General features: G+C 36.5%; 1 protein-coding gene across 1 annotated transcript; it reads right to left on the reverse strand.

Annotated features, from left to right (window-relative positions):
• Positions 1-27,744, reverse strand: DCUN1D1 (defective in cullin neddylation 1 domain containing 1). Its single transcript, XM_028534377.2, has 7 exons — positions 27,618-27,744; positions 18,136-18,352; positions 16,559-16,727; positions 14,175-14,305; positions 5,344-5,426; positions 5,013-5,109; positions 1-3,721 (listed from the first exon to the last, which is right to left on the reverse strand). Exons 1-7 carry the CDS (start codon positions 27,618-27,620, stop codon positions 3,642-3,644), a joined length of 780 nt encoding a protein of 259 aa, XP_028390178.1. The 5' UTR covers positions 27,621-27,744; the 3' UTR covers positions 1-3,641.
• Between the last annotated feature and the right edge of the window lie 214 nt (positions 27,745-27,958).

The raw sequence follows: 27,958 nt of genomic DNA on the forward strand, positions 1-27,958 counted from the left end.
TTCAGAAATATACTCGTTTATAATCAATTAAATGATGAGCCATAACTTAACCCCTAATTATAACATTATGTAGAAATCACAATTCAGGTATCGTGTCCTCGGTTATTAAGATATACGTTAAATAGTTCACATTTTAAAAACATTTTATCATTACATTATCAAATTTGATAAAATCTTATCAAAACATCTATGTATTCAATATAAATCATATTGTTAAAAGTATAAAGTAACATTTAAAGAACACTGCTGAGGTGCCAAGTCAGTCTTCTCTATTAAACACACACAACTGAACATCTGGCACTACGTGAGTTAATTTGTGCGAGAAGCTGACTCAGGTGTACAAAGGCATACTCTGTGGGCTGGGATCAAGTTTCCCCAGCACCACCTTCTTTTTTTATTCCAAAATGCTTTCATTAGGATTACCTTTCTTCTTTCTTAAGGAAAAGTTACAGAAGGTTTACAATACGGAGTCTTAATAGTAACATACTTTTAAAAATCTACGCAAAGTGCACGTTAAACTAGCTACAACTACTTAAACTTATCGTCAAATAAAAACAGATGAACACTTCATTCACATAAGTCTTTCTGAGGGGGGGGAAAAAAAGAATACCTTGCTTAAATAAGAATTCCCCAGTAAGGATATTCTATAAAAGATTTTCCATGTATTTTATTGTTTACTTTCTCTCATTAAAACTTTTTAAAAGTCTAATGAACACATACTTACAATGCCATATTACACAACTACAGTACTGTTAATTAAATAAAGCAGCCCAGTATAGTTGTAAACATTTTAAATGTAGTAAACAAGACTTGGCATGTCATTTTCTCCCTAAAACTTGCCATTACAATGCTCTTTCCTCGAGTAATTGTTCTTCCTGGATAAATTTTCAGGTTTATTTCGTCTTTAAAAATATTACACTGAAATAATATTTGAAAAGATTTAGTCATGGCAATTTCACTGAAGTTTTTATTGCCTCTGTTGGTAATATGACAGGGATTGGAAGAAACACAATTGAACTTACAGAGATATGATGCAGATGATAGTCACTAAAGATAATCTTGATCTCAAGTATTTTTATATGTGGGCACTTCTAATTTTATACACTTTACTATTTAAAAAGCATTACATTTTAAAATGTGTACCTGTTTTGACATTTGGCAAAAAGGAAACTGTACCTGTGGTTCAGTTTGAAACAAAGAATCAGCACGGGGAGTTCACCAGAATGAAGACTGAAACACTAATGTATTAAAGCAATTCAAGTTGTGTGCCTGTGAGCGTGTCTCTTTCATCCTCTCTCACACACACAGACACGCTTTCACACACACTCACACACGTGGCCACTTGTGTAAGCATTTTTAGTACAGAATATTCCCTGTAACCAGGCATTTATCCTCAGAGTAATCATACCACATTAAACCAGTCTTCACTTTTCAGCCCTAGTAATAGTATTGTTTAATTCTAAGATGCTATCATAGAGCGAACCTTAGCTTTTATACTACATAATTATATTCAAAGATTTATGTATTTTTGTTTATAATTACACAGTAATTATAAATGTTTAGTACCAAACTGATGACAAATACTATTTTGTTGAAAGGTCTTGCATTTAAAAGGAAAAGTCTGTAAAACCCAAGGCACTAGGCCATGAACCAATATCAGACTTTTATGAAAAATAATTTATATTGGGGGGAAAAAGTTAATGGGAATCTCATTTCAAAACACAGCATACTTGAATTAATCTGAAAACAATACCATAACTCAAAATCTTCAAAACAGAAAACAAAATAGTACATACATATTTTAAAATTTTTCATAATTGAAGTTCCTCTTTATATTAACAAATACGAAATCAGAAAATACTTGAAAGAAAAGCAGCAGGATTCTTCTTTCTTCCCATTTTTTTTTAAATAACTAATTCCAGCCACCTGAATAGAAGTTTTCAAAATTTTCTTTTGGAAGAACAGTATTTGTGAATTGAATTTATGATTGGAATATTAATAGGAGATCTATGGAAAGCCTTTCTAGTCAATTTCAAAATCATGTAAATAAAAGTAATTTTAATATGTCATTGTTTTTAAAATCATTTCCACATCTAAAGCATACTGCTAATCTGAAGTACATTCCTTTGATAATTTCAATGGTAGACCTTAAAGAGTGCCTGAATACACCAAGCAAAATCTATTCCTGTTAAAGCCCATACACATCCAATATTTGAAGTTTTACATTTTTTTTTACCTACCTTACAGAAATGTTTTAAAAAGCAATAAACCCTCCTTCACATGTCAGGAAGCAAACAGGGAAATCAGCATTTTCAGCATAAAAGCAGTTTATAGGTCTTGTAATGAAAATAATACATACAAGATAGAATCCTGCTTTGATGTGAAAATGTCCTATTTGGGTGAAACAAAAACAATAAAGAAACTGAATAATTTACGAAAAATAGAAGCCAGATTGGTATTTTGTATCAAGTACATGCTTGCTTGAAAATCTCTGCTCCTGAAGTATTTGGCAACCACAGTGATTAGCAATTAAAGCAATTTCAACAAAATAAGAAGTCATCAAAAATGGACTATTTGTCTGAAAGACCAGTACCTATAAGGATTGAACTTCATGGTTCACCATGACCCTTTTCAAAATTTAATTCCTACTATCTTCTTATAAATTAAGAGAATTTCATTTGTGTTCCATAGTGTGCTAAAAAAAAAAAGCCCCCAAAATAAACCTTCATGCCTAAATTTAGAATATTGTATTGTGTAGCAATCTAAAACATTCAAAACAAATTAAATAGTTTAACTTATTCAACAGGCATATAAGCATTTCAAAATCATAATGAAATCCAATTATGTAGTGCATAATGCAGACAGGAATAGAATCTAACATTATGCAGACATTTTCTAAGTAACAGCTCCCTGTAGGACAACTATATATAAACATAGGGTAAGAAAAGTACAGACTAGTTCTGTGGGACCTTTTGAAATCAAGGGTCTGAAACACAATAAAATTTTCAGGGAGGCACATGAAGTTATCCTAAAAATTTTCACGTTGGTTATTCTGACATTTTTTTCATCAGATTCTCTACTCATGTCAACAATACATGTGATTCTCCAGGAAAAAAAAAATTCCCCCAAACCAAAACACCATTCCAGATCCAGTACACTTAAATATATCACTCTCATTGGAAGTGCTATCAGCATAGTCTTTGCAACTAGCCCAAAGCATATATTTAAGAAGTTTTTATAAATTGTTTGTGATGTTCATGTTTAATTCTTATGCCAAACTGTTTTCTGATGAAGACAGCATTGTGCTTTATGCCAAGAGTGGAAAACCTCAAAATAATCACCATAAAGCTTCTAAGACTTATGGGAGGATAAACTAGGATGGTCCACAGAAATAAGATGAAATCCACAATGTTGGAATTATAAATGGTTAGAGCGGCCCAGACTAGAAGACAAGCCCAAACCACCATTAGAAGAATGAAATACGGTATGGTCCAAGATGTATCCTTAAAGTTTTGTCTCAACCCTCAGTCTGAATTACGAGGATTGATCTTCAGTTCAGTCCAGCCAGCAGAAATTGACTGTGCAATTTTCCGTTGTATTTATTGTACAGACTATGTACATTCTAGAAGGTTCTTTTAGTGCTACACTGTTGTACTTTTTGTCCCAGCAATTTGAGGGCGTGCAAATTCCACAAAGTCATCAATAAGAACAGGCCATGCTCCTGGGGGAAAAAATACATGGGAGAAAGGAAAGAAAGAAAAACAGAGATAAGACTAACATTTTAATAGATTCCTTTACTTTTTAATATCTTCCCCACAATTAAATATTTCCACTCATAGGACTCTCAAAATTCAAGCTTTTTAGAGTTTCTACCTAAGGTATTTCTTGTATTCTCTCTGCTCTATTATTCCAACACTTGATCATTCCTTGAATGATAAAAATAACTCTCCTGGTAAGTGATCAATAATATTATGGTTTTCTGAAGGCCACTGAAGTCAGGCCACTGAAAGAATTTGGTCCCAACTGCCAGCCTAAGGAATGGTCATGATATAAGAGAATGCTGCCAGTGCTGAAAGCAGAGGAAAGAGGTAGGAGGAAACAAATTTGCAGGTATTTTGTGGAAATCTTACAAAGAAAACAAGTATCAAAATCTATCCTACATCATGACAATTACTAAACGATTTTAAATTGCACATATGCAAGCCTCTGTACATCCATATGCCAACCTCTAAATCAGAAAGTTCTTCAGTTTCATGGAAGGTCTAACAGCACAATTATCAATCATATGTAAGAGTACACATTTCTTACTTTTTAGTGAAGACTATACATTACAATTGAAACAAAGAGAACAAAATAACATCATCTCTGGTTAGACTAAATGGCTCCAGTTCACTTTTAAAAAGGCCAAGGTCAATGGAGATTTTTTCAAAAAATACCTCTGTGTATTCAACAACCTCTAAAACACATCTTGCTAATTCTCGGGGTAGGGGGGACTAGGGATGTGTGAAGAAATCAATGTAAATCACTGCCACTTCTGGAAAAACAAAAGGAAAACAGGTAGTAGATGGTAGCACCATCTTTACATGAAGAAATGAGTATTTATCGAATGCCAACAGTAAGTACTACAGTAGGCAGCTGAAGTACATTTCAAATTAGACAAAGTCACTAAACTTAAGGAGTTTACTAATCAAGTTCACAGACAAGACAAACAAATAATAAATACATGTAAGTATAAAAGTACTTTCCTAAGAGAATAGCTTCCTAAAATAAACTGAAAATCTCAAACATGGATCAAAATTACTCATGCCCTTCTGGGAGACATGAATACTAAGTTGGTATTTAAAGTAACAGAACAACACAGATGGGGAAAGAGGATGAAGGCATTTCACACATTGGGAAGAACACAAATAAAAGCTCAGAAGAGGGAAATCCAACCAAGAGAAATAGACAAGAGGTTCAAAAGTATATAAAAGAAGGAGGCAGGTAAAAAACAAAACTGAAAGGGCATTTACCTTCTTCATCGTAATTAGACATGTCATCTGCAATCATTGTACTGAAGTCTAAAAGAAGATTCCAAGTATCTTTTGGTATTGATCGTTTATGATGTTCCTATTTAATAAAAAAAAAATCCAAATCACTAAAAAGTGTTTCATAAAAACAGTCCAGATGATGCTAAATACAAGAATGCAAAAAAAAACTTATGTACAGAAATTCTGATAAATTTCTCATTCTATGTCCATTACATGCTCTGAGATGAGTCAGTCACATTTTCAAAGAGTAATTTATTTTTAAACAAAACAAAATTCTAGAGGAAACAAGGAACTGTAGAAAACATGAACTTACCAACAAAAATTTATTCCATAAGTCTAAGAATTTAAATCTTCCATTAAGCACTAAATTCCAGTAGGCAATGGCCATTTCTAGATCTGTAATATTAAAAATAAATCATGTATTTTAAATGCCATAAATACTTGTCCTTAAAAAGAAAGTCCAAAGATAGCCTTTAAAAAAAAAAACAAACCCCACTTGTGCCCTGAATACTTATGTATTAAAACTTTCCTAAAGAAAGAAGCCCAAGGTTGTGTCCTGGCTCCATCACCAATGAACAGTACCTTCAGGGCAAGAAGGGTACCACTTACCTCACAGGGTGTTTCTGCAGTTTCCATTAGGTAATGTAAATAAGCATGTGTGACTAGTTCCCACGTACTCAGACACTGGTTACTGTACACCAGTGTTTCCCGACCCAGCACTTTTGACATTTTAAGCCCAGTAACTTTGTTGTGGAGGGATGTCCTATGGCATTATAGCAACAGCAGCATCCCTGGCCTCCAACCACTAGCTGTCAGTGTCAGCTCCATCCTATCCCTGGTGGTGACCAAGGTGGTGACCATGTCTCCACACACTGCCAAGTGTCCCCTGAGAGGCAGAACTGCTCCCAGTTGAGAACTACTGATGTACACCTACAGGTTGTAACACAAAGAAGTGCTGCCCACAATCCTAACCAATTTTCCAAGATGCTGGCTGTCTGATCCTGTCCTCAAGGAACTACTAAGAATTTTTATTTAAAAATTAAAATTAATAATAAACTAAGGTTTGTTTTAAAAATGTGATGAAATGATATAATGACCATTTAATTGGGTTTGGAGCAGAGAAAGGTAAAGCAACACTCCCACATAACAAAGACCTCCTCCTGTCAAATGACAGAGAGAAAGACCTACAATCTTCTGCCAGGAACTGAAGTAGATAGAAAGTATCAAGCTTTTATAAGTAAATTTGCATCTCCAGGTCCAGAAAAATTACATCCCAAGTAACTTAAAAGTCCTTTTGATATGCTCTCCAAACCATTCTTGACAATGTGAGGAATCATGGAAGACTAGGAAAAGACTCCAAAAGAGCTCACATCCTACCTCAAAGAAAAATATAAAAGGGTCATAAGGTAAAAAAAAATCCCCCTTCTTCACTGGATTTCAACCTCTTTTAGGAATTACCTGCACCTGAATTAGCAGCCTGAAACACACAATAAGCACTGAGATACTGAAAGAATGCACTTCCTACGGTTCCATATACAAAGGCACCTTTAAATCTATCATTACTTCTTCCTTCAAACTCAATGCAAAGGGTGCCTTTTTCCCTCTTATCCAAGGGCAAGTCCAACACCACTATTCTGGACCAGTACCATCCTGCCTCTTCAAGGTATCTTATCTACTGTCTACTAAGCCATTTTGTACCCTTCCTACAAAGGGTCCCCCCTTTGGCTTTCCCCCTCCACAAAGAAATAAGCTCAGGTTATCATCTCTCTTTAAAAAGTAAGTGTCTCTTGGGTCTTTCATTCCCTGTTTCTCCTCCCTTCACAGATAATCTTGTTACATGGAGTCTTCTACTTTCATACATAATGTGTTCCTAAAACATGTCTAAAAGTCAAATTCAGATCCCCATGTTTTAAGAGAACTAGAAATATGACACCAGTTACTAATCAAAATTCTTTTTTAATCTTTGCAGTCTATAAAACTTTATACCTAATATTCCTTCTAAGTTCTTTAATTTTGTTCTTTACTAAATAAACAAAATTGTTGAGCTTTAAGTGAGGTAAAATTGCATTGGCATGCTCAGTAAGATCTGTTATTAACATGCTTAATAATTTCCTTCTTCACTTCAAATGCATTAAATATATAAGAACTAAGCTTGTGATTAGTGTTACCATTTTTCCTTTTAACTAATTTTTACAAAATAAGAAATAATAAAAGATTCAAATAACTGCAAAGCATGAGACACCTGTACACACCCATTTGTCAGCTAACACCTAATACAGGACTTTGTCAAGAGTAAGTGTGTACATGTATGATGTTTGAAAGTTCAGGCTGTAAAAGAGAACTTGTTGTAATTCTACGTTCATTGCCCCATTTCCTCACCTCCCACACACTATTTAATTCTCTAAATTAGCGTCCACCTCTGCAACTCACCCCAGTGGGAAAATCTCTGGAGGGCTACCAGGGCTACCAGAGCCCCAGAGCCTTCTGTTTGCCAAATAAACACATTTATGTCTTTCATTTACTTGGACCTCTGCCATATTTGACGGAACTGAGGACACCTCTGGGACGGAACTGTCACTTCTTTTAGCTTTATGAAGCACACTACTGATTTTCCTCTTCCTCTTTGGCCTTCTTATTCTCTTCTACAGGCTCTTCTTCCTCCATTCATGCATTAAATGTCAGTGTTCTGTAATACTGTATGTCAGCAATAACCACTTCTTCTTCCTTCAGATGTGTCAAACTCTTCCCTTTTTGTACACTGTATGCTCAACATCTTCAAATGGGTACCCACAAAAACTCAAATTCAACAGGGCATAGACTTAACTCATTGTCTTACCTCTACAGACCTGCTATTCCTCTCTCAATAAAGACCATGGCCCCACAGTGTTTCTCAGTGAAATTTCTCATTGTGAGGAACTGTTCAAGGCATTGCAGGACATTTAGCATCCCCCTACAGTCAGCAGAAACCCTCAGTAATTATGACAACCACCCCCCCCCCCCCCCACATTTCTAAATATGCCCTGTGTTGAGAATCATAGGTAAATTCCTTTCTTCCTCACCAAACACTTCCAATCAAAGCTCTCTCATTCTAACATCTCAACCCCACTGGCAAGGCCTATGCTAGGGTCCTCCTCGTGTCTAGCTAAACCACTGCGACAGCTCTACTCCTTTTAAAGGACCAACACTAGTTTCAGATGGAGCTTTCAGACATATAAATTTGATATCACTTCCATGTTAAAATTCTTCAGTGATTAAAACAATGAGATACCACTACACACCTTTTGGAATGGCCAAACTCCAAAACACTGACAACACCAAACACTGGCAAGGCTATGGAGAAACAGGAATTCTCATTCATTGCTGGTGGGAATGCAAAATAGTACAGCCACTGTGGAAGACAGTTTGGCAGTTTCTTACAAAACTAAACATACACTTACCAAAAGATCCAGCAATTGCTCTTGGTATTTACTCAAATGAACTGAAAACTTATGTCCACACTAAAACCTGCACATGGGTATTTACAGCAGCTTTATCCGTAACTGCCAGAACTTGGAAGCAACCAGGATGTTCTTTTGAAGGTGAACACATATACAACTGTGGTACATACAGATGAAGGAATGTTATTTAGTGCTAAAACAAAATGAGCTACCAAGCCATGAAAAGATATGGAGGAAAACAAATGTGTATTAATATTACTAAGTGAAAGAAGTCAATCTGAAAAGGCTACATACTATATGATTCCAACTACGTGAAATTGTGCAAAAGGCAAAACTATGGAGACAGTAAAAAGTTCATGGTTGCCTGGGGTTAGGATGGAATTTCTAGGGCAGTAACACTCCTTTGTATAATGCTATAACCATAGATACATATTATGTACCTGTCAAAACCCACAAAATATATGACACCAAGAATGAACCCTAATATAAACTTAACTTTAAGTGCCAATAATGTGCCAATGCAGATACAACTGGCAGCGGATGTCCATAATGAGAGCAGGGGGATGTCAATAATGTGTGAAGGCAGAGATATATGGGAAACCTCTGTATCTTCTGCTCAATTTTGCTATAAACCTGAAACAGTTCAAAAATAAAATCTATTGAAAATGTTTTTTAACCTACAATGATATCCTATTGCCTTCAGATAAGTACATTTCTAGTCAAATAAACTTACTTGTAGTTCCTCAAATATGAGCAATTAAACTTGCTAATGTCTCCACATTAGAGATGACTTCTTTTTCTTTTGTCCTTGAAAACATATATTCCTTCCTCAAGGCTCAAAAATCAAGCACCTCCATGGAGATGCAGCAAACTCGCCCAGACTTAAGATGCTCCTGATACCATGCTCTCAGGGTAAGCAGTCAGTAAATGTTAAATGAAAAAGGAATACTCAAAAAGATCAGTAAATTAAAATTAGGAATTGAAATGCATAGAGTAAGCTTAGGAAAGAGTACCTTTAGACAGCAATGTCTGAGTGACAGAAAGAACAGCCTAGCTAGAGAACTGGTTTAACACAGAAATTCAGCCTCTTAAATCCCAACTTGGGCACTAGTTCATGACCATAGGCAACTGAATTCACCTCTCTGTAAGTCAGTTAAAAAAAAATAATAATGGTATGTACTCTCACGAGGTGGTTGTAAGGATTAAATAAGTTTATACATATAAAACATTTAGAACAGTACTTGACTCATTATTTATTTTTAATATTAAAAAAATTATTATTAATTCTGAAGTAGTATTGGATAAAGTAAATTCAGTAACAGAAATAAAAGCAGTTGGAATAGAAGGACAATACAGAGAAAAGAAGACAAGCAGGTCTTAATGACAGTAATGTAAAAAACTGAGATACTTAAAGAATGAATCCTCAAGCCCTTACAGTAAAATTAAAAATGCAAACAAAGGTAATCCATGTGTCATTCTTTCAAAGAGAATCAACAGGGCAATGTGGGATTCCATAAAAGATGACCAACTGAGTACCAGATGAACATGAAAATGAACTAAGATGGGATCCAAACACTGTCCCTGAGGGAAACAAAATGTTGTCAACTCACTAGGGAGGATGGCACAGTGATCAAAAATCCCATTCAAAATGTTTTCATCTACTTAGAAATATCTACAGTTAGCACAACGTAGTGTAATAAAAGAAGACAGAGACTAGAGTCAGAAAATCCAAGGCTGAGTCCCACAATTCTAAAGTTAGGTGACCTTAGTAAGTCAGCCTCCCTGACCATGATTTTCCTCACCATCATGAAAAGGTAAGCAGTTTCTTTTTACTTTGCTCAAAGGCTTGTTAAAAAAATCAAAGAGGATTGTACAGATGAAAATAGGCTTTAAAAACACTAAAATTTATTTCTAAATATTAAATGTTTAACAAATAATGTTAAAAAATTTTAAATCAACTACACAAGTATAGGACTCTAGCTAAACCACAGTTTATAAGAAAATAGCCTACAGACTTTATTAAAGTTCAGGATGGTCCTAAAAATGACCAGGCTGATGATGAAGAACTAATATAATTTTTGATCAAATTAATAGATCAATCCCACAAAAAGGGAGGGAGGAAAGGAAGACAGACCCACAGTGTTCTACATTAAACAGCCTCCTTCTGGATTATGATGATGTTCAGCTTTAAGAGCTCTATTCTGACAGAAACTGCAAAAATGGAAATGTGTCTGGGGGGACAGTAACAGGAATAATAAGTCTCTTCAAATGAATAGTTAAAATAATTGGAACGCTGTTCTGGAAAAAAGAGAAGGGGTAAGTGATAGTGCTCTTTTAAGGTTAGACTTCCTCTGGGCTATAGTAGAGGACAAATAAGAGCAATGATAGAAGTTATAAACACAAAGATGCTAGCCTAATAAGGAAGAACTGTGTAAGATTGTCCTGTAAAGACAATGGGCCACTGTGTCCAATCCATGGTCAAAAGTGAAAGCTAAATGAACATTATGTATGGATGGATACTACTTTGGTTAGATTTAACAGAGGATTTATGAAGTTCCTTTCAAAAATTTAGGATTCAGAGAACTATCAGAAATGGCAGGTGACTGATGCAGACGGTGAGAGAGGAAGCATCCTATCGTAGTGCCACAAGAAATAGTTATAGAAAATGAGAAAAAAAGGCATACACCAGCTGTGACTACCACCAGCATTAACTATTTATAAATCAACCACAGTGCTGTCACTGTCACTCTTTGCCAATTTGTTTCGGGCCTCACCTCCTCTCCTATGATCTTCTAATTCCTCTCTACCGCATACTTTAATAATATACGAGCCCTGTAAACCCTTAGAAAGGCTGTCAACAAAACTGTTTCCTTTTTAATTAAGTTCTTCAACTAAGCAAGTCATTACATTTCCTGACACCCAACACCAATGCAAAACAAAAAGAGAAATTACGGTTTACTTTTATTACATTTTTTTTTAATTAGGCCTTTTCTTAGTTTTAACTTTAGGTCTATAGAAAAATTGAGCAAAAGTATAGACAGTTCCCATATACCTCTCCCTCCCTTCCCACCATTTCCATTATTTTTAATATCTTGTTTTAGTGTGGTATATTTCTTAAAATTGATGAGCCAATATGGATATATCATTAACTATAGTCCATATTTTACATTAGGGCTTACTTTGTGTTGTACAGTCTGTTTTTTTTGGAGGGGGGAGGAGGGGGTGGTTAAAAAGAAATTTAAAATTGTGGTTAGCCCTGGCTGGTGTGACTCCAGTTGGTTGGAATGTTGACCCACAGACCAAAGGTCACAAATTCGATTCCTGGTCGGCGCACATACCCAGACTGCAGGTTGATCCCTGATCTGGATATGTGCAAGAAGGCTACCAATCTATGTTTCTCTCTCACACCCATGTGTTTCTCTCTCTCTCTCTCTGTCTCTCTCTCTCTACCCCTCCACCCCCACCCACCTCCTTCCTCTCTCTCTAAAAGCAATTAAAAAAATGTCCTCAAGTAAAGATAAAAATAAATTAATAAATTGTGGTTAAACACACATAACATAAAGTTTATCATCTTAACCATTTTTAAGTGTGCAATTCAGTAGTGTTAGGTATATTCACACTGATATACAACTAACTTCAAAACTCTTTTCATCTTGCAAAACAACAACTTTATACCCAATAAACAATTACATTTTTCTTAAGCACAATACTTATTAGATAAAATAAACACAATTTTAAATCTTAATTCTACGCATAATCTTTTTCTCATTTTTTCTGTAATCTGAAATTCCAATTTACCATATAAATATAAAAATTTAATTTTACTTTTATTTCACCCTATAATAAAACCTAAGATTAAATATTAAAACTATATATGCACCCAAAAATATCATTTATTTTGTACTCCAGTAAGGGCTAGGGATATAACTAAGAAATAGATTCAATCCCTTTATCACCACTGATACTCACAAAATTTTGTTTAATCTTACCAAAATTTTGTGCTATATTTCTAAATGTAACAAAAATAATTCTTATAGTATATACATATAAATTAGACTATAATCGGTTTTTATTTGTGGAAGAAAAAGGAAACCAGAAAAAATAGCCCAATAAACTAGTAGCCACAGACAGAAGACAGAGAAACCAATCCTAGGGTATACTAGCTTATATCACCTGCAAAATGAGAAATTTTTCTGTAAGAATATCCAACCTAAACTGAAGGTGGGAAATGAGGCTTCATTATTTAGAATTTTGCTTTACAGGTATTTTGTGAATTTTTAATCAGTTTCATTTTGGTCGTTCTTTAGGCCAATTCTCCAAATGTTACACACCCATCCCTTCCTCATTAGCTTTCAAACACTTCCTCAGTCTAATCCTTACTCACATAATCCCTTTCTCAACACTTTTCCCACCTAATCTAAAATATAAAGAAGGATTAGTACAATAGGCCCCTATTAGCTTCTCCAATTAATGTATATTCAAAATCAAAAACAAACTCACTTCAACTGTTGGGTAAGTTATTTACCTTTGCCTCAGTTTCCTTATCTGCAAAGTAAGTATAAAAAATGGCTAGCACTCTATTATTATGTACCTGGCACATGGCAGGTAGAGAATTACTTAATGAAAGAATGGAAATTCATAAAATTGTTACACATTAAATGTGGCAGTGTATGTAAAATATTTAGCACTCTGCCAGGCATACTGAAAGCTCATGTTAAATGGAAGTTACTGCCATCATCAAAATCTTCAGTATGCCCCTTTGCCCACAAACTCCACTTTAAATCTTTCTATCCTATATTTAAAAGAAGCCTGTGGTTACCGAACCTTAATATTTCACCAATTTAATCTCCAAACAAGCATTCCCACTAAAGTCAACACTTTCTTGCTTCCACAAAGTCAAGTATATTTCTCAAGTTTCGAACCTTCATTCATAACTATCCTCTCAGTGGAAGACCTTTTTCTTCCCTTGCCCAGCCCAGACAAAGCAAACCTTTTAGTTCACATCCCATCCTGCCCAGGAAGCATGAACCAATCATTCCCACTTTTATTCATTTCTACTTTTGTCTAAAACCCTCACACACACTATTTTGTATTATCTATTACTGTCCAATTTTTCTGGGTAAACTGTAAATTACACAGTAGCTTTTATTTCCATATCCCCTAGCCATTCCCAAAGCAAATATATGGATATTACAAGCAGTATAGATTGATCTGAATTATTAACAGCAGTTATTTCTGGATAAGATTATGAGTAATCATCTTTTTAATTCTTCTGATTTCCAAATAAGTCATAATCAAGAAGACTAGATTTATCTGGCATTCTCCAACTCAGACCTCCCACAATGCTATTTCAACAGATCCGTAGTGAAATAACATATGCTCCTAATATCCTGCAATATCTTTTGGAAAATAAACAAATGTACATTCGTATGTCAGGGGAATTTTTAACAACTATTTATTTTCTGTATGGTTCTTTAAAGTAAAAATCAGTGGTTCGCACGTGGTATCCAGGGTAACCCACCCTATCACTGAATGTGCTGTCTTTTCCAAGTAACCGCAAGTTCACTGTTTCTCACTGTTTTTCAGGAACTGGTATTTTCATATTTTATGCTCAAAACACATAACTTTCTATTACAAAACAAAAGTGACACTGTCAATGTACTTGAATGTATTTGAAACACCAAATATAATTTTTAAAAATTCTTACCTAATCCTTTTTGTCCTGGATTCTTTGCAAAATTAAAAGTAAACTGGTAAAAATCCTTAAATCGTCCTGGTTCTTTCAATTCTTGTTCCATCTTGGGTATCTGGGCCTTTAGTTTTTCTATGCTGTCACATCTACATTGTAAAATTAAGTTTATAAAAAATAAACTTTTTCACTATAAATTAAGGATTTAACTTATTCTTATGATAGCTTATATTTATTTCATAGAACTTCTTTTTAAAAATCAGATAGTTGAAATTTCTCTTCTTACATTACATAAACAAGTATGGGTTTAGTTGGAGAAAGAAAAGGTCCGGAGTGATTAAATGTTAGAAATAATGACTATTTTTAAAGAAATGGGCTATTACTTTTAATTACATGATTCACTGGACTACTATACTAGCACACCTGAATTGTGCAAGTCAGCTGCCGTGAATGGATGAGAATGTGTTGGAATCAACAACAATCACCAGTTAAAACTGTAGTAGATACTCCTTACATGGTAAAAAAAAAAAATCACACGTCTAGCTTCCAAACTAACTGGAAGCAGAGTTTCTTACTTAGGTGAGAATGAATTCCTCTTGAAAAGTTATTTTTTATTATATACAAAGTATAATAAAAATCAGGTGAGCCTCCTGCCATCTCCAACGGAATTATCTCAAATCTACAGTAAGCTTTTTCTGTATTTTAGAAAGCACTCAACTTCTAAAGAGTTGAAAGGAAGGGTCCAAGTACCAAGTCTTACTTTCCACATAGTAGACTCAAGGTAGAAATATCCTATTTCTTATAGATTTCACAAAACCAATCATTACTGGTTTTTTTCTGATCTTTTTGCTTTTATTTTCCTACTATGTTCTTTATAATATCTCCCAGATCATTAGTTTGTAAATTAAAATTTTGATCTTAAAGTTCATCACATGGTACACAAACTCAGTTTCAAATGGAAAAAAAAAAAAGGTTAGCTCTAATGACATCTGTCCTCGCATAAAAAATTGGCAAGTTCAGGACGGGGCTGGCTTTGGCTGTATAGCATATTGTCTGGGCCAGTTATTAATGTACTGCCTCTCAATTTTAAACCCGCCCTTCTTTACCTTAAAGTGTGACCATCTGCAATGGACTTCAATTGTGAGATTTAATTTTTCTTGCCGGTTGGCTCACTGTTAGGTTCTACCAATAGAGGGCAATGAAACACTGACAGAGGGAAGAAGGAACTTTCCTTATCCCAGTTTGTTTTCTGGCAGAGAGCAAGCAAGGGTTTTAGTGGGCTGGAAGGTCCCATCCATCAACGCTCACTAACAGCACTGACAGGGCCCTATAGCAAATGGCCTCTAGCCAGTTCCTTCTTCATCAGAGTGGTGATCGAGGCAGGCACCTGGGCAGGCACCACCTGCTTTAAGTTCAGTGGCAGCCACACCCTCTGCTCCGATCTTAAGATCCCTTAAGTTTCTACATTCCTCCCTTATTCACTTCCCTCAGCTCAAGGGGTGGTGGCAGTTTCTTGCAACTGCCACCTCTGTTATACCTCAAAGTTTTCTTTTACCCCTTGTACATATTAAAACAATCTTTCAAATTTACCCAATTCAAATTACTGATATCTTTTCATGTCTTGTCTGGACCCTAATTACAATGTCCCTCAGGCTCAAGTTCAGAACGTTTGGGTTCAAATCCTGGCTCTAATACTACCTAACTCTAGTTCTCTGCACTTTAGTTTCCTCATCTCTAAAATGGGGATATAAGCACTACTTCTCACACACAGTTACTGTGAAGAGGTAGGTGAAGTACTTACTTAGCACAGTTCCTGAAAATAAATGTTCAATAAACGTTAGCCACTAAAAACAAAGGGCAGCCGGTTACCTATCCATAAACTGAATACTTTTGCAGCCTCATTAAATACAACTAGAGGCCACAGGCAAAACCTCTACCCATTTTTCAATCGACTCATCCCAAGACATCCAGCTAACCAGCTGTTAAGATATAAATGAACAAAAAAATTATTAGTAACATCCAAGATTTTAAATTCTAGGAATTTGTAAATTCAGAATTTGCAGCCTCACATTATAAAATAACTTCAAACTTGCTCATTTCACTATAATGTTAAATACTAAAGCACAGTAATTTATTTTAATACTGGAGAACCTTCCTTAGGAAGAAATGGTGAAAGTACAACACAAATGGAATAGGCTATATCAACTATACAGACAACTTGACAAACCCAGAGAACTGGATAACACTGGGAAGGAATTAGCATATTAGCCCATTTCTATTTATAACAATGTTTGTGGGCTAGTAAATGTATAAATTTACATTCAAAAATTTATAACATAACTCAATTCCACAGTAATTCTCATAGTAACACACCTAATTTCCTATGGAAATTATATACTCACCCTAATTCTGTCATGCCGTCCATGAACTCTTGTTTGGAGAACTCACACTGTGTTGCTGCTCTGAACTTCCACGCAATGATCAACACACTAATGCTGGCTGGATCGAGTGCCAGATCATCACAGAACTGCTGTATACCATCTATTCCAATTTTATTTTCATCTTGAGGATCTTTATAAACAACAATGCAATATTAAATTAATGCCATAGTTTATTATGCTATTCCTAAAACTAAAAAAGTTAGTATTTTATGTTCCATTAAAAAAAAGATCTCAATAGACCAAAAATATAAAGCAATATTACTAACATTTTCCCCTATAATATTCAAAGCCACTCTGCCCTCAAAATAGCACTCTTAAGATGAACAGGAAAACATACAGGGTGAAGCAAAAGGAGGTTTATAGTTCTAAGTACATGAAACACAGAGTTTTATTCTTGTATTATTTCTTAATTATTGTATTATTTTCGAAAGGAACAAATGCAATCCCTTCGGAGGGCTGAAATAATTTTAGGACTGTATAAATGTAACTACTCCTTAACCATTAAAGAGTTGAAATTACACTCAGCCCTTTGAAGGCAACCGTGAGGCTGATGTGGCACCCAGTGAAAATGAGTTTGACACTCCTGCTTTATAAGGGATAAAGGATTTTTGACTCAATCTATCCATATTTTGTTTAAGTAGGCATTCTAAATTAACATTATTATATACAGAAATTCTTTTTTTCCTTAAAACAAAGTTCATTTTACCACAACAATCACTTCTTGAGAGTATCAGAAAAACCATAAACTCAGCAATTCAATCCTAACATCAATAACATAACTATCTACTGTTCAAATTAAAGAAAACAACTATCAATATTGACTTATCAGACAGCCAAAGTTCTCAGTAACAACAGGTACAAGGAGAAAGAGGCACTCACACTCTGCTGTCAGATGAGATGTGCTGACATCTACAGCAATAAAAAAATGACTTTTTTGATTTAGGGGCCTGAGTTATGCATAAAATATCCCATTTTTGAAAAAAAATTTGAAACTCTGCGTACTTATTTCTACGTAAACATAAAAGACGTAGAAGGATCCACACCACAATTCAATACTGGTTCCTCCACAATACATAAGGAGCAAATGGAGAAACTATTAACTTTTTCTTTATTCATCTATTATGTGTTATTTAAATATTTTAAAGTGCATATGACTTTTAAATTCTTTAAAGGTTGTTAAAATATTATGTAGGTTTTCTTAAAACCATCTCAGCTAAGTTTATTATTAAATAAGGGGGGGAAAAACAGCCCCCTCCTGCCGGGCACCATTCTCAAATATGATCATGGGGGAGGAGAAACACAGGGGAACCAAGGGGAGGAAACAAAGAGGCTAAGAAGAAATTTTAATAGAAAGAGGAAAATAATTGAAGTAATTCTAAGATCTACAGAGCTCTGTTGAGATGTCCTCCCATGTCATATGTTTTATGCATTACACATACATATACAAATACCTATGTTCTATGTATTCTTTTTCATAAGAAGTGTGCAACTTTGGAACACCTGGTTCAAAATATTTAAAGATACAAGTAAGCACTCACCTTTGTATCTATTGTATAGTTGTTCTAACTTCTTCCTGTCCAATGATCCTTTTATACTCTCTCGTATATAAAGTTCAGGATTTTGGAAAAAATTGTCTGTTGCAACATCTAACTTCCAGTCATTTTGAGACAGGCAACTTACTGCTGTTTTCTCACTAGATTGTGTGAAGATCATAAACTGACGAACTTTATCCTTCTGCGATGATTTCAACTTGTTCTATTGAAACCAGAAAATAAACTGAAACACTAAGTAAAATCACAGAAGACTAAGTATTTCTATATGCCTAACTAATCATACTCAGCAATTCTTTTTCCTTACAAAATATTAAAACATTATAGCTCAAGATTTAGTTTTGGTCTACTAATAATCAGTAAGACAAATTTTTTTTAATAACCTAAAACACAAAATCTGGTATCATTTTAGAAAAGAAACTAGAACTAAGGTAAAGGAAATTCAACCATCCTGCATTACTTCTAAGAGTGGATCCTGAGAGCATGTATAAAGGCCATAGAAGGGAAGTAAGCTACTCTCAAAACCTTGACCAAGCACCGAGTTCTAAAGGGATATGCACACAAGGAATAGCGGAGAAGGAGGTGACATTATCTAGCCAGCCAGAAAGTCAGATGACCCTGGGTTACAATGAGATTAACAGGTGTTCATGGCAGTCCTAAAACCCACTGGGATACATTTCTCCTCCCAGCCCCACCCTCTTGCTTTCTAGCTGTTTTTAGCAAATGTGAGAAAGCAACAGAAGAGGAGTATCCTACATTTTCCTGGTGGTGTTCATGAATGAAGATAATTATCAATAAAATTTCACATTTTCATTCAAATCAGAGGCCCTGAAATACAAACAAGTACTGTGCATCCTTCCAACCAAGGTAATTTTTAATAGGATTCTCCCTTTTGTCCCCTGAAAGAATCACCTCTTTCCCTTAGCTCGAGCCTAGCACAGGCTCTCTCCAAACACCCTCTCTACTGTAATAACCTCTCCTCACTTGCTTTGTGTTGACACTGAATCATTTCTCATCTGACCTAAACCCTAAGCAAATGACTCTCCCAGTATCAAGGACGCTTCCTGCCCACCCAAACTGGTCTCCTGTGGAATGTCAAGCTCCCCACTATTACTCTTCCCCCTCACAAGTCCTAATATCATCTCTCAGAAAAATACTTGGGTTATTCCTGAGCTACTATTGCAAATGAAGGAGGGAAAAGCATGTGTGCATGGCATATGTTAATGGCTACAGTGTTCTGTGGTATAAGCAACATATCTGAGAACCTCAAAATCTTTGACCTGGCCACACTGACAAATTTAAAGGGAACTAGACTGGTCACTAAATGAAATTAGGCAATATAATGTTCAATAGTCAAATGTGAAAACTAGGTATCATAATATTTTCAAGGAAATTCAATATTGGTATGTAAAATGAGTATAATACAGGATATATTGATTATTTTTTATTGTAGGAAAAAAGCAGAAGGGAGGAGAAAGAAGAGAGGGAGGAAGAAAGGAAATGAGGAAAGAAATTCTGTCCCTTTTAGTAGAAAGCTAATTAAAATTGCATCAAAGATTACCAAAGTTAGAAGTACTACCATAACCTCTAGAGTAAAAAGTACTTATTTGCTCATCTTTCCAAAGTCAAATACATAGTTATCAATACAAATTACTTAATACTTAAATCTAACACATGCTTGCAATTTTTTTCACCCAAGAAGTGTAAAAATCACATTTAAAATAATAGATTATCTTTGGGAAAAAAAATCAGACAAATACTTTGAATATAGCCAAGAATCATAAAAGTGGTCAAGCATATTTTACCACTGAATCTACAAAGTCTATTGTGATAAGAGAGATTCAGCTTGCTCTACAGTAAAAAAATAATAATGATCATAAAGAAATTTCTCATATAAATATTTCTCTCAAGAAAAACAATAACCCTGGCTGGCATAGCTCAGTGGATTGGGCGCGGGCTGCGAACCAAAGTATTGCAGGTTCGATTCCCAGTCAGGGTACATGCCTGGGTTGCAGGCCATGGCCCCCAGCAACCACACATTGATGTTTCTCTCTCTCTTATCTCCCTCCCTTCCCTCTCTAAAAATAAATAAATAAAATCTTTAAGAAAAAATAATAAACATGGGAAATGATTTTCTAGTTAACTAAGTCCTAACAATTTCAAATGAAATAATTTTAATGGGTGATATTTTAAAGGCAAAAAGTTAAGATCCATTTTATTATCTATTATTCTAAATTTTCATCTCCTCACCCTTAAGTTTCAAATTCAGTCTGAACTGTAGGAAGACACCAAAGTCTTTATATTTTTTAAAGTAATTAATTTTCTGACTCAGGAGTTAATGAATACAGCTCACAAAAGGCAATGTTTTAAAAGTCAAAACACTATAATGATCACCCATAATTCTCATGAAAGCTCTGTATGTTGATTCTCATGTATTTTCCATATAATTAAGTTCACCTGAAACTTAAAAGAGCTAGTTTAAGACCAGAAAATCATACTTTCCATATGTGATACACAGTATTCAGCAAATAAGGCCAAACGTTACAATATCCCAAACCATTCATTTATAAAAAGCCTTTCCACAGATTACAGGTCTGAAGTCAGAAGTGCAGGAAAAATCAATTAAACTCTAACAAGACTACCTACTTCCAGAGAACACTTTCATCTAGAAGCAAAATTCTGCAAGAAAGCCAGGCCAAGAACCTAGGTAGGAATAGCTAGAAATCCTTTGCCCTTCTACCTAAGTAGACAGGCAATAGGAGGGATATGATTAGTGAAGAGTGCAGACTCTCAAGCCAGACAGGCAGGATTTTAATCTGTGGATTTTAATCCTACCTGTGCCTCTTAACTGCGGTGTGACTTTGGAAAAATTACTTAATCTCTGATTTCTGTGTGCTTCAACTTCTTCATTTGTAAACAGGGTGTGAAGGTTACATGAATTCAAGTTGAACTCTTAGAACTGTAACTAGCACGCAGTAAGTGCTCTTTACAAGTCCATGAAGAATATTCCAGAGAAAAAAGTATTTTGTATAAGTGGTAAAGAAAAAATATTAACAACCATAATCAGAAAACTACCAGCTAACATTTGAGTTCCTACTGTGTGCCAACTATGCAAGGTGGTTATCACTGATTCCATTTTACCAATGAGGAAATTAAGGCTCAGAGCTCAATTTATCTAAAGACGACAGACTTGTCTAAAAAGTAGAGCTCGGTGCCTAATTTCAAGGCATGGTCTTTCCATTTATTCTGTCCACATTGTCACCAAGTAAAAGAGGGGGAAAAGGGCAAAAGTGCAACCACTAACTAAATTATATGAGTAATGGAGGGGGGGATAAATTGTAGTAATATTTCTTCACACATTTTTATGGAAAAGTTAAATAAGTAATCAACTGACCTTTCTCCTTTCAAGTGTTTCAACAATTTGCATCCTGACTAAAATTTTCCCACTAAGAATTCCCTCACAATCTAACTAAAATGGCTAATTTAGGGATGAGACTTCCCTTTAGAGGTTTTAGGAGGGAGAAGAGGGGCATAAGTTACTTTTAAGATAAGTAATTCAACAGGAAGAAACATGTGTTTGTAGTCCTGTTCCATTTTTTTTAAATGACATAATCTATAGTTTTAAATGTGCAGAGGTGGCAAAAATTGGGGGGGCACTGAAAGTCAGGGCTTCCTTTTCCAATGAGACGACTTGAAACTCAGAGGAAAATACAAATACATGTACAGTTATGGCCCCAAAATGCAAGCAAATGTATACAATTTCAAATACTAAGCAAAACAAAACCCCTCCATGTATTCTTTTAAATGATGACCTGCAGTTTACGATCATTATTTAGGGTTAGACCTGTGGCTCTCATCATCCATCTCTCAACTTTCTACACTCAGAATGACAGTTAAAATGAATTCTAAGAGCTACTATACTACTTATTACACCAAGTCAAATATAACATATACTGTACAATTATTATATCCAATGATGTTTTATATGGTGGCAATTCACCCGGAAAAAAAATATTTCAAAAAGTATACTTATAAGGCCCAAACTTGTTTTGTATGTTTTTAAAGGACTTCCTCACAGCTTTTTTTCTTTTTTACCCTCACCTATGGACACTTGTTTTCCCCTATTGCTTCTAGAGGAAGAGGAAGAAAGAAAAACATCAGTGAGAGAGAAATGCACTCCCAGACAGCAAACTAGGTGTGTGTCCTGACCAGGAATCAAACCCTCAACTTTTTGGTTTCAGGACGACACTCCAACCAACTGTGCCACACCAGCCAGGACTTTCTTACAGGTTTTTAAAAATTATTCTGTTAATGGAAATTTAAAAGATTTTCTCTTCCCCATCCACAGAATTATCAGATTATTCAAAAGATGACTACAACTGTAAATGGAATGTTTTGATTTTGGTTTATAGAAGGCCGTCTGGACTATTAAAAACAGTTAGTTTTGCTAATTCCTGATTATCTGCAATAGTAGGATAGAAACTGCCTCCTTAAAATACTTGTGTTAGGTATCATATTTCAAATGATTCTCCCCAACTTACTGCTTCAACTTCTAACAAGCAGTCGAGGTAACAAATATAAATTTGCTTCTCCTTTCCATACATATCTTGTTTAAAATAGAAGAAAATCAAACTTCAAAAAGATTACTAACAAAGAATAAAGAATTAAATGAGATTTTTAAGTTCCATAAAGAACTTATGAAAATGGTTAGCATTCAACAGTCATGCAATATGTTTCATAAAGAGAATGATCGTTGAAAAATGCAATCCAATTCTAAATTTTAGTAACTACTCAAATTTTAAATCCAGAGATATTAGAATTCTATGAATAATAAATAAGCACTCGTTTATTGAAATAAAAATGTAACAAAAAACGAGCCATGTCAACTTATCTCTGTTGCTGAACACTATGTTCAATGTTGAGGGATTCAGAAGTGTACTGCAAGAGTTCTTTTCTAAAGTTCTTTAGAACTCTTTTAAAAGTAAATCTCTTAAATTTTTACAGTGCAAACAAGCAGCCTGATCACTGATTAGGTATTAATTATATAACTCAGTTCAACAAAGGGATAAAAGATGCTTTAGTGGTATTTTTCCCCCCTCTGTTTTTTTGTTTTTTCTTAGGTGAGGGGTATAGACCTGAAGTGACTAGGTAAACTAGACAGCAGTTATTCAAGAGCTTGTTTGGGTCCCCAGAGCAACTAAATCCTATTTGGAATTATTTCTCTTCATCAAATGTCATGGTTAATACTATCACAACTTGAACACCACATACTGAAACTTAAAAGGGGGCTTTCTCACAGACTTTCATTATGCTGGACCCGACCTATGAGGCCATACTTAAAACAGCCACTTGACTCAAATGAGCTCAGGTGTCTTAAAACTTAAAAAGAAAACCACTACCACAATGAGTTCATTTTACACTCAACTTTTTTACTGTATGTAAAAAAAAGTTTTAATTTTTCAATTAAACATTTAAATCAATTTGATTATATACGGAAACAACTATTTAACATAAGGAAGAAACCAGAGTGAAACTAATAAAAAAATCCACACCTATACCCAAAGGGTGCCTGATGGGTATTTTTTAGGGGGGTATGGGTTAAAGAGGAAGGGTAAAGTATATAACCAGAGAAACCAACCTTCTAATCCCTGCTCTGCCACATACTAGCTCTTTACCCTCTTATCGTTTAGAATCAATAAACACTCATTTCCACATATTTTAAAAGGGGGTAACAATACCTATCTCACAAATTGGAGTGGAGACTAAGTTAAATAACAGTAGTAAATTGACCAACAGACAGTATGTTCTCAATAAATATTAATATCCTCCTTTCTCCTCAAGGGCCAAGTTTCCTGCATATAACCATTAAACTACACTAGGTATACACAAACTGCTAGAATATATTCAAAGCAATCTATGAAAGAAGTGTATTGTGGTATTTTAACTAGGTAAACTGGAAGGTCAACTAGTTTTTATTGACTATTGGACCATCATCTTAAACAGAATCCAAAACTAACAGAAGATGTATGGTAAAGAAACCCATAATATGGATTTTATTGTCTTTAAAACTGCTTTAAAAGTAATTATTATAATGTTGCAATAAGACATTATGGGACAGCAGAAACCAGGTCTATCATACCACTCAGAATCCTTCAGTGGCTTCCCATTTCTCTTGGAATAAAAATCCAGTATGTTTTTAACACCCACCACCCTTGCCAATCTCCACACCTCAAAACTCAGACCTCATCTGCTCCAACATCCAACATGCCCCCCCACCCCACCCCATACAAACTGCTCCAGCCACACAGGTCTCAATGTTCCTCAATCTCTCCCCACCACATTTCTGCGTGACTTACTCCTTCACCTCCTAGTGTGCTCAAAATTCGCCTTATCAGTGCTGCAAACACCATTTTGCAACCCCACTTTCTCTGTGCCCCAGCATTCCCAATTCCCCTCCCTAAAGGGCTTTTCTCCCATAGCACTTAACACCTCCTAACATAGTAAAGTAAAAAAAGATATACTATGTTATTATTTGTCTCTCCTTACTAAAATGTAACCTTCACCAGGGCAGGGATTTTTATCTTTCAATGAAACAAACAAAATATATAAATACCCCTATTCCCAGTGCCTGGCACAAAGTAGGTATTTAATAATTATCAAAATGAATTAAGGCCCTCCTTTAATTTACTTATATATGCACCAAAGAATGTGAAACAAGTTCTTAAGAGACAATCTTGAATAGGCCTACATTCATTCGAACTTATAAGCTCTAGTATTTGTTCAAAATACAATCTTAAATGTCCAAGTCCACACATTTTTTAAAAACCACTAAAACCAGAAATTAACAAAATTAATCATCCATTAACTTGAATTTTGTTATTTAAAATATTCATTAATAATACTTAAGTTTCCCTGTTTAAATGAGTAATATAATTTATTTTCAAATCTAATTTTCAACCATTTCTCCAGATTTCATGTGAGTTAGAAGACTGCATGTACCATAAATACCAGGGGAAATTGTAAACCAGGAGAAGATAGTTTCAGTTCTCTAACAATTTTGCAATTTTGAACCTCAAAATCTCCTTGATCTTCAATTTCTTCTTCTGCAAAAGGGAAGAGGAGTAAATAAGAAGTTTAATCTGAAGCCATTTCAGGTCTAAAAGTTCTATGGTGCCATGAATTAAAGACATAGTAGGTTACACAGTCTACACACTTCTCACACCTCTAATAAAAATCATTATAACTGAAATCTTTATAGCTGAATAGAACTTTAGAAATCATCAAATTCAACCCTGTCATCTTACAAATAAGAAAACCCAGAAATTGTGAACACTTTTTAAAGTGTTCATGAGTAACAGAATATTGGCTACTTTCGGAGTTATTTTTAAAGTTATCTGAAAAATTTTTTTCTTATACAAAATATTTCAGATTATCCCATCATTTAAGCTTGCCCCAGAATTGACAATAACACTAGCAATGGGCTGCACTACACACACCAAAACAAAACAAAAAAAAAAACTTATGGTAGCCCATAAATTACATCAAGAAGGAATTATAAGAACTTTATAATGAAAAATTTCTTAACCAAAAAATTCTCACAACCTAACCTCTGTTAGGATCCATGGTGATTTAGTTTCTGTCTTAACAAGAGCATACCAAGACAATTCTAGTGACATGATCTGTGTTCAGCCACAGAAAATGTTTTAAATTAGTAGTATCTTGTCACTATTGGTATAATTGGATGAGTTATGGCTAAGTTCCAAAACTAGCTATGTAATATTAACAAAAGGCTAGAGGCTTACAAGCTCAAATCCAAGCTGAACTCTCGTATGAACCACATGAAGCCTGAATTCCTGAACAGGTGATAAGCATTATCAAGACCTTGGATTCCACAGGATGATGCTGATTCGGAGACTATTAAGAACAGGACACATTTCAATGCTCTCACAGGGAATACATTTCATTACTTTAGGCTTACTCCTCATCTACATGCCAAGAGTCTGGAAACTTTAGGAGTCATTTCTATGACAGTAGAAATACTTAAGAAATTAGAAACTGTTTAGACGCCCCAGTGGATCTTTCAACACTGCGGTATCAATCCAAAGTTTCTGCCCAGTACTTTATGGCAAAGTTTTCTTACAAACGGTAAATTTTTATGGAACTTACCACAGAATATAAATCACAGAATATATGGCAAACGAAACCACATATCCATATATGACACCAAAATTTTGCCAAGTGGGAGGCTGGGGCTAGATGGGTGGCATTCAGCAGAAATAAGACCAACTGAAAACAAAACACACTGGGGCATTCCCTTAACACAGCCACACACGCACACACCCTCCTCAAAGAGGCCTTTATGCTGCCCATGAGCCAACGGACAACAATATCATTTTTACTGTCTATTCATACAGTAACCTGCATGGAATTCAACTCACACTCTGACTATAATGCCAAACATCGCTTCCGAAAAACCCACAGAGTCCAACAGAGTCAGGTACATAATTACCAAAATGTACACAGATAACCTGACTACCACGTAAGACATTTGTTCCCCAGACAAAAAAAGAAGAGGGGAATAACTTAACTGTTTTTTAAAAACTACAAACGGTCTTTTTCATTGGCGTAATAAAACAATTACTCGTCCCACCCCAATCAAATAAAATATGTGCTCAAAACGTAACAAGTCTGTTTCTCCTAATTTTATGAAATGAGAACAGGTTGCACTTCCGTACTCGCCTCCCCCCACCCGCCCCCGGTCCCCCAAGCTCAGCGGTCTCCCGTGTTCTCAGTAGAGAAGTATAACCTCCACCAACTGGCCGGTGAAACTCGTTTTCCCAAGCATGGGACGCATCGAGAGGTGATGGAGAAAGGAAAAGGGCTGATACCCCGCCCCAATCAAAACTGCCCGGAGACTTGAGGGGTTTTGAAGCCGGGATCAGAGCAGGGAGAGGAGCTGGAGGAAAGTCTTTCCTTCTCACCCGCCGGGCGGAGGGGGAGCCCTGGCTTCGGGGCGGGGGGAGGATCCTCACCCGGAACCCCGGACACCGGTCCCCGGCCAGACACAATGGAGCCGGCGAGGGCACCGGGCAGGAGCCGGGCCGTTGCCCCATCCCCTCCCCCCGCCCCAACGCCTCCCCCACCCGCGCTTGGGCCCGGCGAGGGCACCAGGGCACCGGAGGCCGCTCCCCGCGCCCCAAACTCCCCGGGGCTCCCGACTAGGCCCGGCTCCGCTCCGCCTCCTCGGCTCTCGCGTAGCGGCGGCGCCGGGCGGGAAGGGACGGAGGAAGGGAGAGGCGGGGAAGAGAGCCCCGCCGGGGAGCGGGACCGAGGCCGCGGGCCAAGGCTCGGGGCGGCGGGGTCACCGCGGGGCGGAGGGCTGCTGGGGCGGGGGTGCGCGGCGGCGCCGGCCCCCAGCGGCGGGGCGGGCGGCCGGGCGGGCGGGCGGCCGGACGGCTGCAGTGCCTCACCATGTTGGTGTCCTCCAGGCCTCTCCCCTCCTCCTCCGGCTCCGCAGCGAATGGACGGCGGCGGCGGCGGCGGCTCCTCTCACGGGCTCGCCGGGCTCCCGCTCATGCGCAGTGCGGGGCGGCCCCGGCGCGGCCCGAGGAGGCAGCCCCGGGCCTGGGAGAGGCGGAGAGAAGGGGACGGATGTCGGGAGCCCCGCTCCGGGGTTCCCCGGGGCGCGGGGTCCTCCAGGGAGGGGGGGGGGGGCGGGAGACGCGGGCGGCGCTGGGGGCGACGCACGCCTTCCGCGCGCCGACATCCTCCCGTCGCGCCTGGCGGTCTCCGGCGGGTGGGGGTCGTGGAC

Source organism: Phyllostomus discolor, chromosome 2 (assembly GCF_004126475.2).
Source record: "Phyllostomus discolor isolate MPI-MPIP mPhyDis1 chromosome 2, mPhyDis1.pri.v3, whole genome shotgun sequence".
NCBI classification, from domain to species: Eukaryota; Metazoa; Chordata; class Mammalia; order Chiroptera; family Phyllostomidae; genus Phyllostomus; species Phyllostomus discolor.

Coding starts and splice junctions, on each gene's coding strand:
- DCUN1D1 (XM_028534377.2), bottom strand. Junction 16,728..18,135: donor ACTATACAATAGATACAAAG/GTGAGTGCTTAC, acceptor TTGTTTATAAAG/ATCCTCAAGATGAAAATAAA. Junction 5,110..5,343: donor TATGGAATAAATTTTTGTTG/GTAAGTTCATGT, acceptor TTTATTAAATAG/GAACATCATAAACGATCAAT.